Genomic DNA, 13,997 nt, shown 5'->3' with positions numbered 1-13,997 from the left:
GGAATTTACTACCTATGTTTCGTTACTTCCACAGACTCTCTGTCCCCCTGTTGGTTAATGAATGGTTATTCGGAATTCAGATTCATTTCGTCTTCACAATTGAGTGTTGACAAATTGCTTACCAGTTTGCACTGACTTCCTATTTGTGCCTGTTGGAGTACCGAAAAGAAAGGCGTTTCAGAAAATTATCAGTTTAATAACTTAAAAAAAATTGCGGTTTGTGTCTACAAAAAAAAATTCTTACCAAGTCATAGTGACATATTGTGCTTCTGTTTTTAATGTATATTTTCGTTTGTGTGTTTCGTATCAATAAAATTGAATTTTAAATACCGTACTTGGAAACATTTTAAGGTAATAAGTTTGTTCAAAGTATCTTTCGTTCATATATTAATCTTATTTGATAGTCAGTAAATGCGTAAAAAGATAATTGAGGATTCAAAGTATAAGCTTATGAAACGATAACCTGGGTATATAATATATGTTGCGTTTTTCATTATCTCTTAATTCCATCAAGCTAGGTCTATTTATCATGTAAACGCTAATACTTGTTTTTATCTGTAAGTATACAATTACAATTTTCTTAAAGCATAACTTAGCTTCAAATTAGCACAAATGGTTTAATGATCAAAGATTTACCTTATTTATTCTCAAGGTGTGGTCTCCTACCAGCCAAAAACTATTAGCAATATTTTCTAAAACTATATTAAAAAAGTTATTTCATTATTTATGATTTCTAACATTAATTATGTTAAACAGCTTAGCAACCTAAAATATATTTAATAAACGTACAAAAAAATATAAATTTTAACACATCTACTACTATACAAATAAAAGATTAAACTAGCACAGTGTAGTTAATACATATTAGAATCAGAGAAGCCACAAGTACTTAGAAATATTTGTAATTTAAAGTAATAAAATTACTTAAAAATAAACCCTTTGATGATGCAAAACTACTGATGGTATTAATTATTAAATATACATTTAAATAATGTATACACAATAAATGGGATTATTATTGTGTTATATATTTTTTGGGTGTTTTCTTCAATTCAAAAGTGATTTAAATATTAGTAACCTAACATTTTTTTTTTTTTTTATGATAATATGTATTGCATTAACTTTTTAAACTCGGAATAATCTACCTACTAAAAATGATCAATTAAGTAATTGTTATCCTTACAAAATTTAAAGTAGTTTTCGAGTATGATTTCTTATCTTGAAAGTTCCTACACATTCGGTCTGCTAGTTAAAAGTTGTATAAATGGTTTAAGAAATACAAATCTTTTTAGCTATGTATGAAGCTAAACAGAATGGTTGCATAAAAATTTAACCATGAAGTCTATTCTAGTTGATTACAATACAATTATTATAATTAAATCTGCTGTGTTTTTATCTTTATGACAATTGTAATTAACTTTAATTTGTTATAACCCTAGGAACTCCAGCCTAAGTAGATAGAGCTATAATACTGGTAAAATACTTATGTGAACCTCTCCCATATGTAGGTGAAAAAAGTAATATAAATTGTTCTTAATATGATTGGTTAACATTTCTTACTCACTTACTTTTTTTAACAATTCTATTAAAATCGTAGTTGTGTACTGCAATGCAAATAAGACTTATGAATATTTATGTAGGTATAATAAAAAATGGAATAATTAGAAGTGAAATATAGCATTTGGCTAGTTTAAACTTTGTATACATATTGAATATATTGTCATTGCTGTGAAAAAACCTCCTATTTGCCAATTTTACAATTTTGAGGTTTTGGTATCTCTGGATACAGAAAAAAATAAGCTATCGAATGATAAAATCTCCAACGTGCTATCTCCATTGTCGAATAAATAAAAAATATGTTAAATAACAAATCTTATAGTAATATGCTTAATTTGAATTTATGCTTTAAACATTTAGATTTAAGAAAAAAAATCTTTTAATAGGTTACAGGGATTTATGATTGGAAAACATTTTTTTACTCCCATAATTGTTTGTTCATCCAAATGAATTAATAATTTGTAATGTACATACTACAATTATATGTTATTATTAAGGTTAATGGCAGATTCGAACTTAATGGATCCAGAAGTGGATTCAACACAACAAGAGTTTAGTAATGCTCAAAATAGCGTGGATCCATTTGAAAATGAAAATATGGATTCCAATGATCAAGATAGTAATATGAATTCTAATCATCAGGACAATATGAATTCTGAAGACGTTGATTCTATGGATAACTCTTATAATCAAGAAAATGGACATCAATTTAATGAAAACGAAGGAAGAACATCTTTTAGGTACTTTACAGTTAATTATTTATTATGAATTTAAGGGGATTGAAAGCAGTCAGTTTCGGTATAGGAGTTCTCTGGCTACTTCATTAGGTTATGTAAGAAACAAATTTTTGATTTTTTTTTCAACAAACTGAATTTATAAATGAAAATCAGGTTCCTACATAAACTAGTAAAATAGTCAAAGAACTCTAAACTTTTTACAGAGATTAAATCAGACAATCTAAAGTAGGCGTAATTTTGTCAGACTCTTACATCTAAACTACCACCAAAATGTTGTTTACTCATTGAACAAATTGTACAAGTTAAAAGTCATACTTTGAAGCTTATACAAATTCATCTGTTAATAAATTGACACTGTCGAAATTTATTAATATCACTTTTTTCTTGAATATTGCCTATATAAAACTTCTCAAAACCAGTCCCCTTAAAAATTAAAAATTACTTTTTTTCCCCCAATAAAAAATGAGAAATGTAGTGTACTCAGATGGCCTTTTTTGCAGTTTTGGAGAAATTACCATTTAGTAGGTACTAAATTTGATCTTTATGCCCCAAATACATTGATAATTGTATTTTGTTTTATTTTGTGTTTTAATAATACAGGATGGGGCAATAAAATTAAGCAGGTTTGAATGGGTTTATTTAAGAGGACGCTACCCAGGCCATTTCAAAGGAGTAAAGTATAGGCAATTTTTCCAAAAATCTTAAATTAGAGTTTGAACTATAATGTATACTTATTAGTACAGTAATGAGGATACTTTGTTGATTGCCATTTTTTTGTCACACTATCATAGTCATTTCTACAGGATAAATTACAATTTTTTTCTAATTAAAACTGCTTTGTGCAGGACAAGTATGTGAGGCCAGTATAAACAGTAAATTTACCAAATTTTCACAATATATAGAAAAGAACTTTATCCACGGGGTAGCGTTTTAATTTTTTCGATATCTATACTTAATATTTTTTTATAAGCAAACTTAATGAATATTTATGAATAAATCATTTTGATTGTGCTTAAGCTATCAAAAAACCAAAAATACTACCCCGTTGATTAAATTCTTCACTATCCATTGTAAAAATTTTATATGGCTACTCTAAATACCGCCCTCACATTTTTGTCCCCTGCAAAACCTTTTTTTGTAGATAAATTACGGGTGGGTATCGTCCTCTTAAATAACAAAAAAGTAATTTTAATTTTTAAATTCTGTATTACAACATTTCATTTCATTAAGTTTTGAAATTGAATCGGTCATTTCAAAAACCACATAAGTCAACTTTTTTTCAAAATGGCTTTTTTGGTCGCAAACTATTGCTTGAAGGTAGACCTATAATCCATGTTAAAACAACATTAGTCAGGTAATTCCTTCTCCATTTTACAGCGCCCTCTTAATAACGTTCATTGGTAAAACAACCTAAGTCAATGACTAATGTGGTTTTTACATGCATCGCAAGGTAGCGCGCACACAAACATGTCAGATTAGCACCATAAAGAAGACTCAAGCGTCTGTTCTGTGAGGTTCTGTGATTTAGATTAAATTGTTTGTTTACGTTTGTTCCATAATAAATTTTGATAAATTACAATTTTTAAGGAGTATCTTCAATATTTTCATTAAATATATGACTATTATCCTCATTTTTTTCATTTTATATATACATTAACTCCGTTTCCTGCTAAAACAACATAAGTCAATCTCAGTTTTTCTGGGTTTTCTCTTTTAATTTTCCATGATTTGTGATTTTTTTTTTTTTTTCAGCGTATTTAGGTCTAGTTGTTACATTTAGCTGAAAAAAATTCTTAAAAATTCGTTAAGGTGTGAGTAGCACAGTTTTTATTGCCTCCTGCAAATTTTTAAATTGGTGACTTAGGTGGTTTTTGAAATGACAATTATAATGTCTTTGAGATGGAGGCCGTAACACATTGATGGCTCACTAAAGTTTTATGCAGCTCTTTGCTATATATTGAGGGGTATGGTGCTTACTTCTTTGCTAATCTCAAACCTTTAACTCTTTTAAAGTGTGAGAGAAATGTTTTAATACTTTTTCTTCAAGTATTCTTAAAAAATAAATCACAATGCACTCGACATCACCGCTTAGAGAGATCAGACGCCCGGGAGACATTGCTCTTAAAACATCAAATGAATTTCGGGTTATGTAAGGTGTGGACTCATCCTGTTAGAACCACAGATCCTCTCAAGTCTTTTTCTTCAATAATCTGTTCTAATTTAGAGTGCAGATAGTGTTCCCATTTGGAACCAAGTTAAAGCATCACTAAAATGCTCATCGCGTCGCGATAACAGAACGGTTGTTTTCTAAATACGTCAGTATGAAAATAACCTCAAATGTTCTCCAGTCCAAACTATGGTTGCTCCAAAAAAAGGTGACCAACTGAACCGAACTTGGTCATTTAAAACTTTTTTCCCTCACCATAGTCTGAGCAGTGACTAATCAAATCCACTTAATTCATTTAACCCCACTCTGTATTAGGATTAAATTGAGACCAACATAAATTAATATTGATTTAATTGTATTTTTATTTTTTATACAATTATATTGCATCTATTTATTATAATTATATTTTTATTTTCTATTGGTTTTATTTTATATTATTATTTATTACGTAATGAAATTTTAGAAATTTAACTAAATTTGTATCATTAATTTTGTTTGTTTAGAGATTTTGATGATGAAAACGGACAATTTGGTAGTAATAAGGAGACTTCAGATCCAAAGTTTAGAGGTCCATCCAATTGGAATTCTGGTAGAGGGAATAATGATAATGGAAGATTTAGAGGGGGAGATACAGGTGATTTTAATAGTCAAAATGGTAATTTTAAACCTCAAAGGAGTAGGTGGTCGGAAAATGCAGATGAAAATTGGAATGGGTCATCTCAAGAAAAATCTCCAAGTATGATGAATGGACCCAACAGCCAAGGCGGACCACAGTTTGGAGGACAAGTACCACCAATATTTAATGGACAAGATCCCAATGGTCAAATCGGAGCTCCTCCAGCTAACCAGTTACCTTCATTATTACAAGTAAATTACGCTTAAAATAAAAAAATTATATTATTTAATCGATAAATGGAAGTCGTTAGTTTTTAGCCAATTGATTTCAGTGTAAAGTATGTTTATTTAATGTATACCCTTTTCTATTTTGTAAGTAAATAGACCTTCCATAACAATAATAAAAAAAGATTTTGTAAACAACATTAATATAGAGCCTTTTCTAAAAGTATTTTTTTATCTTGGCATCATTTTTTATATTTTTTTATATTACTTAAAATTAGCCTTTTAATTTCGGAAGTATAATTAAACCAACATAATTATGTTTGTAAACACATTTGACATTTTAGATGCCCCCTGTAGTACCACCAACTGGAGGAATTCCACCTCAAGGTCCTCCACCAATAATGTCTGGAGAAGTTTGGATTGAAACCAAATCAGGCGATGGGAAACCATATTATTATAATGCTAGAACACGTGAAACTACATGGGATAAACCTTCCGGACCAAATATATCTGTCATTTCTCAAGAACAAGTATGATATGAAAATAAATTTATATTTATGTACATAAACAAAAATGTTCACATAAAACATGTATTCTTAATAGGTTGAAACCCTCGGAAATCCAAATGCTGCTCAAGCCACTTTTGGTAGACCTAATGAATGTGAACAAACGCCAAATAATGCTGATATGAAAGTTATTGATGAAAAAGCCATGGGTAATGAAGCTAATTTGTTTTATATTTACAGTAGATATTTTAAAAGTTTTTATTTATAATTAGGAAATGAACAAGGAGCATTTATACGAACACAACAAAATGTTAGTGTTCCACCAATGAGTGGAATGCCACAAATGATGCCTCCAATGATGGGCCCACCTCCAGGAATGATGCCACCTAACACAATGATGCCTCCACCTAATTTCCCACCCTTTGGTGGACCACCTCCATTTGGTATGCCACCTCCAGCGTTTTCTCAGGCCCCTTGGGGTATGATGCCTCCAGGATTTGCACCTCCATCTATGATGATGCCAGGAATGGAGCTCAACAATAAAGTACAATTTGACACAACAGTCCTTAACAAATAATTTAAATAATACTATTTTAAAAATTTAGATTGATCCAGTAATTCTTGCTAATGCTGCTGAATGGTCCGAACATCGTTCACCTGACGGACGAATGTACTATTACAGTATGAAGACATCAGAGTCTGTCTGGGAAAAACCAGAAGCATTGAAAAAACTTGATAGTAAGCTAAACATATATTTTATTAAGATATAATCATGCAGTTTTTGTAATTTGTATCAAAACTTTTTAGTGGCTCGAGAAGTAGCTGCTGCTCAATTAAGGAAGGAGGCGGAACAAAAATTAGAACAAAAAACTGATCCTCTAGTAGATATAGGTTTTGCAAAACTTATGAATGGTTCTGATGGGGGAGGTTCATTTAAAAGAAAAGACGAAGAGATCCAAGAACCCAATAAAAAAGCTAAGGCTGATGATAAATCAAAAGTAGCTGAAAAACTCAAAATTCAAGATAAAACCAGACCAGTTTCTAGTACACCTGTTGAGGGAACTCCTTGGTATTTTACATGAAATAATTTGAACAACATTTACAGATATGTAAATCTTAAACATATTTTTATTAATGATTTAGGTGTGTTGTATGGACTGGAGATGGGCGTGTATTTTTCTTTAAACCTTCTACTAGAACATCAGTTTGGGAGAAGCCTGATGATTTAAAAGGAAGAACGGATGTTGACAAAATGGTATCAAACCCTCCAGAAGTTGTCCAAGCCTTAAAAAGTGCCGAAGGACAGTCACCAACTAAAAAACCTAAGAATGAAAATGGTAATTAGAATAGAATTTTAATAATTTTTTATGCAATATGTATTTTGAAACTTAATCTTTAGAAAAAAATACTCAAGAAAATACAAGCAATAGTAAAACTGATGTTGAAAGTAAGGTAAACTTAATGAAAGATTCAGCTATGGAAGCGGAATTAAGAGCTGCTAGGGAAAGAGCAGTAGTACCTCTGGAAACCCGGATAACTCAATTTCGAGAAATGTTATCGGAAAAAGAGGTAATGTGTATTATTTATTTACAAATTACAGGTAATGATTTTCTTAATTTTGTTAATAATCTTTAGGTATCAGCATTTAGTACATGGGAAAAAGAGTTGCACAAAATTGTATTTGATCCTAGATATTTATTGTTAACTTCAAAAGAACGGAAACAGGTGTTTGAGAAATATGTTAAAGAACGCGCTGATGAAGAAAGACAAGAAAAACGTAATAAAATGAAAATGCGGCGTGAAGCATTTAGGCAGTTGATGGAAGAAGCTAATCTTACTACTAAGTAAATATTTATTTGTGATTAAAAAAATTTAAATATGTTATATTCATCAAATATACTTACTTTTAGAACATCGTACAATGAATTCAGTTCAAAAAATTCCAAGGATGAAAGGTATAAAAATATTGAAAAATCACGAGAAAGAGAAGGATTATTTAATGAATATATGGTAGAATTAAGAAAACAGGAAAAAGAAGAAAAGACAATGCGGCGAGAACAGGTAAGCTTTCTTTTTCCCATAATATTTTTGATAATCCTAAGCTGTTATACAGTTGATTTTGTATTTGTACAATTTTTTCTAAGATTAACAGATTTAGTTATTTGTTTAATGCTTATTATAAATCAGTTAAAGAAAATTATTATTGAATGCAAATATCATTTTGAATTTATAATTTTCATTCAATTCTCAGTTACTTCCATTCAATTACTAAATCGGAATTGTACAAATACGTTTTCATATAACACATTATTAAGTTAAGAGTCTGTAGGATTGATTCGTGTATTACTAATGAGGTGAATAAACGTAAGAATGTTATTACTAATTAAGCTAATATAATAAATAATTAATGATTTACTTTCAGGTTGTATCTGTTTAATAACTATTATTTTCAGGTTTCATTTATATTGACAAAATATTAAAACTATAAACTTCTATTTCAGTTAATTAATTAATAAATTATTTAAACATATTAATATAATTAACATTGAGCTAAAATTATTATTATTTTACTACCTTGTGTTGTTTATTTGCCATTGTTAGATTTGACTATTATTTCAAGTAAAACGCTTTTTTTTATAAAAGCAATATTAACATATTAATATTTTGTCAATATTATCAGCTATGAAAATTGAATAATATATATTTAAGTTTCAAATATATAAAAATCCATTTTTCTTTGGGGATAAATTATTTGTTTTATTTATAATGTTGAAAATGTTTTTTGATATTATTTAGTAAAATAAAATCATCGAAGTAGGTAATTACATCATTATGATATGTTAAAGAAGCAAGCTCTTGGGCCATTACTATAAAGTAAATGCTAATAAATAGTATTGCTTTAAGTATTATTAGTGGAAAGAGATCTTATTTTCATATTGACTGAAATTATTGTTGTTTTAATCACAATATTTGTCTCAAATGACGAACAAATATTTTGTAATATTCTTGTAAACTGTGAAAAAAAATGTTTATTTAATTTAATTGAGTATTTGATTTAGTGAAAATAAATTTACCCACTAATTTAGAATTAAATTAAAATACAATTGTGTGTAATAGTAATTGTATTCATAACCATTGTTTGAGATTTGCAAAGTTTAACCCCAGCGTACATTTAAATAAAACCAGAAGAAAAATGGATTTAAACCAAATGCGTTCGTCTAATTTTACAAAATATGTGTTATCAAAATATGCTGCATATTTTAAAATGGATAAACAACTGGCATTTTTCGACCGTAAAGTCTAAGGTTTTAAGTCAATAATACATTATAAATATTTATTTGTATTTTTAAAAAATTAAAAATAAATTATAAAATAGAATTTTAATGTTGGCCTTGGATTGTGAATAAATTTGAATGACATGTATGTTTGGAAATGTATGAGTCTTAAATTTGTATGACATATATATGCAACCATCGCCACCAAAAGTCGGATCTTCCTGTAACCTAAAACCTTGAGGACGGATATAAAACGCGAACCTGATGGCAATAGAGATTCAGTGAAACAATTCAAACACCAGCATTGAGGTAATACCTTATGGATTTTTTTTATTGGATACAAACGGATAAAAAGTTACAATTCTGTTGTTTATCCTTTATTACTTACTATTTAAAAAGTATGGATTTCTAGTTTTGATGAATTTCAAAGTGGTACTCCAAGCTGAACATGAAGAATGGACCGCAAAAGAATCAAAGTATCATTCGAATTTTAAAAATAAATATAAATTTGAAACTATACCTTATACCAATACTGAGTATACTAGGTATACAATTTTAACCTGATTGACTAATTAGAATTTAAATATATTTCATTATGTTAGGTATATTTATTTGTTTGCTATTATTTTTATTTTATTTAAAACTTCAACATAAGCTAACACCTAAAAAAAAAATTATTTTGAATAATTTTTTGTTTTATACTCTGTGCCATACGAGAATGCAATTGCACTGAAACAAAAATATGTTACTACCATATTCTGTGCCTGCCCAATCGCAAGCTACCTATTTAGGCTTCTATACAGTTGTGTTCTCTAGTAGCACAGAGAATAGTATGTTGTTTACACATTGGATCCATTTGACAGTATACCTGACATCTTAATTCCAATTATATTTTTATATCAATAGACAATTGATATAATTTCATTTTATTTTATTAGATAAATCGTTTTAAAAATAATATCAGCAATTTATTTTGTAAGTATTATATATTATAACTTAGTTACTTCGGAATATTTAACCAATTACATTGGTTACCTATGTTATAGTTTCTTATACTGGATTATAAAATTATAGTTACATTTATAAAAGGTAATTTCCAAAAGACATCCTAAACATCTCCAAAATATTAATTAACCAAACAATTTTAAGTATATTGTATTCTAAATACTATACTGTTCATTTCCTATGTTTATTTATACAAATAATATTGTTTAACTAATAATTATTATGTTTTCAGCGACACGTGTGTGTGTATATGAAACCAAAATCTTATTATTATATTTTATTACAAATAATGTTAATATGTTGTTTAATAGTCTTAAAATGCATTTTTAATAAAACAAAAAATATATTTACTTATTGCTAAGATAGTTAAATAAACTATCCATACTCTGTATTCTCTCGGCAAACAGAGTATTGTTATTATAATGTAAAGCCTATAGTAAAATAATCTTTATAATGATAAGTTTTTGATTTTGTTTATACTAATATAATAAGAGATTTTATAGGAATAATATATTATTACATTTATCTTCTATGCAAATGCAACTATGATGTTACTTGTTAAGAATGATTATTGATTATTATAAAATTCAAACTAATGATGATACAATCATTAGTTAATAACTATTTGAACTAATTATATTTTGTGAATACATTTTATAGGCTCGAAAGCAGTTTATAGAGCTATTAAAGGAACATAATGAAATAGACAGACATACTCGTTGGCCTGACATAAAGAAAAAATTAGACCATGACAGTAGATATAAAGCAGTTGACTCAAGTACTTTACGAGAAGATTACTTTATGGATTATATACGAATTTTGAAGGATGAAAGAAAAAGAGAAAAAGAACGAGAACATCGAGACAAAGATAAACACAGTCACAAACGAGATAAACGTGATAAAGAAGAGAAAGAATCCCGAAAGTCTGAATCAAAAGTAAATACTTTTTAAGCTTTGCATCGAAACTATAACCTGATAGTTTGTATCTAATTTTAAAACATATTGAATATATTATCTTAATGGTTTATTTTATAGCAAGAAGAAAAATCTGATGAAATTGATCAGGACGAGACTAAAGATTCAAAGGACTCCAAAGAAGCTCGAATTGAAGCCAGTCTGAAAGAGCGTGAAAAAGAAGTGCAACGTACCCTTGCTGTACATTTAAAACACAGAGAAAACGAACGGGAACAACATAAACATGATGAGGCAGTGGTTCATTTTAATGCTCTTTTAGCTGATCTGGTAAATAATTATTACAATATAATTTTTAATAAAATTGAATATAATGAATTAACTTCATGGAGAATTTCTTTGTTTTTTAAAGGTAAGAAGTAATGACATGTCTTGGAAAGAAGCTAAGAGGCAGCTCAGGAAGGACAGTAGGTATGAATTAGCTGATTCGTTAGATTCTGAAGAAAAGGAGAAATTGTATAAGGTTCATGTGGAAGAGATAACAAAAAGGAAGAAAGAAAAGTTTAGAGAGATGTTGAATGAAATAAATGATTTAACTTTGGATAGTTCATGGAAAGAAATAAGGAAACAAATAAAAGAAGACGTAAGATATGTTCGATTTTCATCTAGTGACAGGGTAAGTTTTTGCATTAATAATACTCTTCATAAAAATGTTTAACTTTTTTAGAATAAGGTTCAATGACAACATAAATTTTATAGTATTCCAATCACTGAATCTGACCTCAGATTATGTACAGTACGTCTAGTTTTCTATACTAAGAACTGAAGGGAATTATACATATTAATAATAATGTATTTGTATAACATGTTTTTTGAGAGGAATAAATTGAATTAATGTGATATATATTATTTATTATTCTTCAGTTTTTAGCACTGTAACATTTATGTTCTCTCGTAGTTGGACTTAACTTATTATTTTCTTTCATGTTAAAAAAAAATCACAAACTTTCTATTGTCTGATATTGGTCTTTTTAAAAACTTTTTGAAGTTCATACTACACATTTACGAAAAAAATATGTGCTGAACTAAGCTGAGTCCAAATTGGGATGCACCAAGGAAAATATTATAAAATTGATGTATTTTTGGTTCTTGTTTTGTATGTTACAGTGAAAATATAAAAATAAGATTTATAATTTATTGTATGTTTTTTTTTTTTAGAAATGTGAAAAAGAATTTAGAGAATATTTAAAGGATAGAGTGGTGATAGCAAAAAATGAATTCAAGAATCTTCTAATGGTAAATAGTTATGATAATAAATGGTCTAAATTATTTCTTTACTAATAACAAAAAAATAATTTTAGGAAACCAAACTAATTACACATTTGTCTAATGCAAAACTACAAGAAAATAATGAAGGATACCTAAAAGAGGTCGAAGACATACTGAGTAAAGATAAACGTTATTTATTCTTGGATAGCTTAGCTGAGGAACGTACTGAATTAATAATTTCCTATATTGAAGAATTGGAAAAACGAGGTCCACCCCCTCCACCCACCGCCACAGAACCAAATCGACGAACACTTAAATAATTTTTTTTTATTATTATTAATCTATTATAGAATAACAATACTTTTTTTAATATCGTTAAATATTTTAACGATAAGCATAACACTTTTTTAAAATTTTCAGACACTTCATTTTAATTATGTTATTTTTATTCAATTTCATTGTGTTGTCATTATTATTTTTTTATATGTATATAGATTTAGGTACAATTACCAGTAAGTAGCAGAAATGTTGTATTTGTATAATTTACTTATCTTATTGTACAGGTTAGGCTGTTCTTTAGGATTTCACTTTTACAACCCGATTCAATAAAAATAACTTTTATTAATTTGAAGTATTAGCTTGTGTTTTACAAAATCGTTAAAATTAAAAACACCTATATCTCTTATGGTGGCAACGTTGGGCCTTCGTGGCTTAGTAAGCTACATATATTTCATCGAGTAAAGATAGTACATAATATATTCTCTATATACTCAATTTATTTATATCACAAACTGCTCATTTTTTAACTTGCTTGTAGTTATGCCATTAACATTGTGATGGTTTAAAACCACATTGCCCACAAGTTAGAATAATCGATCATAATTTGTTTGCTAAGTTGCGTATTTAGCTTCTATGCAGAGGCTATTGGTTTTACTATGATGTAGATTTTTTATAATGTACCAGCTATAATTTTGAGAAAAACGGTCGGATCGAATAGAAATTTATAAGGAATATATTTTATTCGGTGTGCCCTTAACGAGACAGAAGGGGGAAAGTTCTTATGTGTGTTTTAGCCATAATTTTAGGACCTTTTGGTTTGAAATTTGTCAGGAGTTAAGATTCATGTGTAATCAAAAATACAGTTTTGTATTGGCTATAAATAATTATAATGTACGAATGATTATAATAACAATAATTGGTCGACGTACTTGCATGACTAATAATTTGTTAAACCACGGTAATACACAATAATCATTATTTTACGACAACTCGAAACAATTATTTTCTCAATGGACTGCAGTAATTTGTTCAGAATTAATTATTCAATATTATCATAGTGCAAATTTTATAAACAACAAACGCCGAGTGCTCACTGTGCTAAGATGTAGACTTTGAAATCTAGGTAAATGTACCTTTATTCTAAAATAAATAAATAAACCGTTCATACAAGAAAATAGAGAATTTTTTAAAAACAATATTTATCTTTAAATAATTTTAATAGCAGTAGGAATAACGTATAATTATAATTAAAAAAACATTTAGTGCAAACAAATTGCTCTATGAGACATCGCTTACAATTTAAATAATAATATTAATAAGAATAGAGACAATATGTACAACAACTTGCCTGCTATATAAAGATAAAAATAATATCAGCCAGTGAATGTACATTGTATGCCTTAGTCCGGCCGATCGGTGTAATGCGGTTGTTCAAATCAGTCACCCGCAA

General features: G+C 28.2%; 1 protein-coding gene across 1 annotated transcript; it reads left to right on the top strand.

Annotated features, from left to right (window-relative positions):
- The first annotated feature begins 20 nt into the window (after positions 1-20).
- LOC126839182 (transcription elongation regulator 1) lies at positions 21-12,899 on the top strand. Its single transcript, XM_050574297.1, has 17 exons — positions 21-351; positions 2,055-2,297; positions 4,965-5,328; positions 5,646-5,831; positions 5,905-6,016; positions 6,080-6,351; positions 6,413-6,545; positions 6,615-6,876; positions 6,951-7,144; positions 7,207-7,376; positions 7,443-7,651; positions 7,718-7,868; positions 10,748-11,023; positions 11,123-11,329; positions 11,412-11,675; positions 12,218-12,295; positions 12,361-12,899. The coding sequence occupies exons 2-17, from the start codon at positions 2,059-2,061 to the stop codon at positions 12,586-12,588; spliced, it is 3,345 nt and encodes a 1,114-aa protein (XP_050430254.1). The 5' UTR covers positions 21-351; positions 2,055-2,058; the 3' UTR covers positions 12,589-12,899.
- Positions 12,900-13,997: the final 1,098 nt, after the last annotated feature.

The sequence above is a fragment of the Adelges cooleyi genome, unplaced genomic scaffold (genome assembly GCF_023614345.1).
Source record: "Adelges cooleyi isolate 19-005CV unplaced genomic scaffold, UGA_ACOO_1.1 ACOO_flye_CR_arks_rails_tigmint_CR_PRNA_30, whole genome shotgun sequence".
NCBI classification, from domain to species: Eukaryota; Metazoa; Arthropoda; class Insecta; order Hemiptera; family Adelgidae; genus Adelges; species Adelges cooleyi.
The sequence above is the reverse complement of the archived record's forward strand: the minus strand, read 5'-3'. Positions and strand labels throughout refer to the sequence as shown.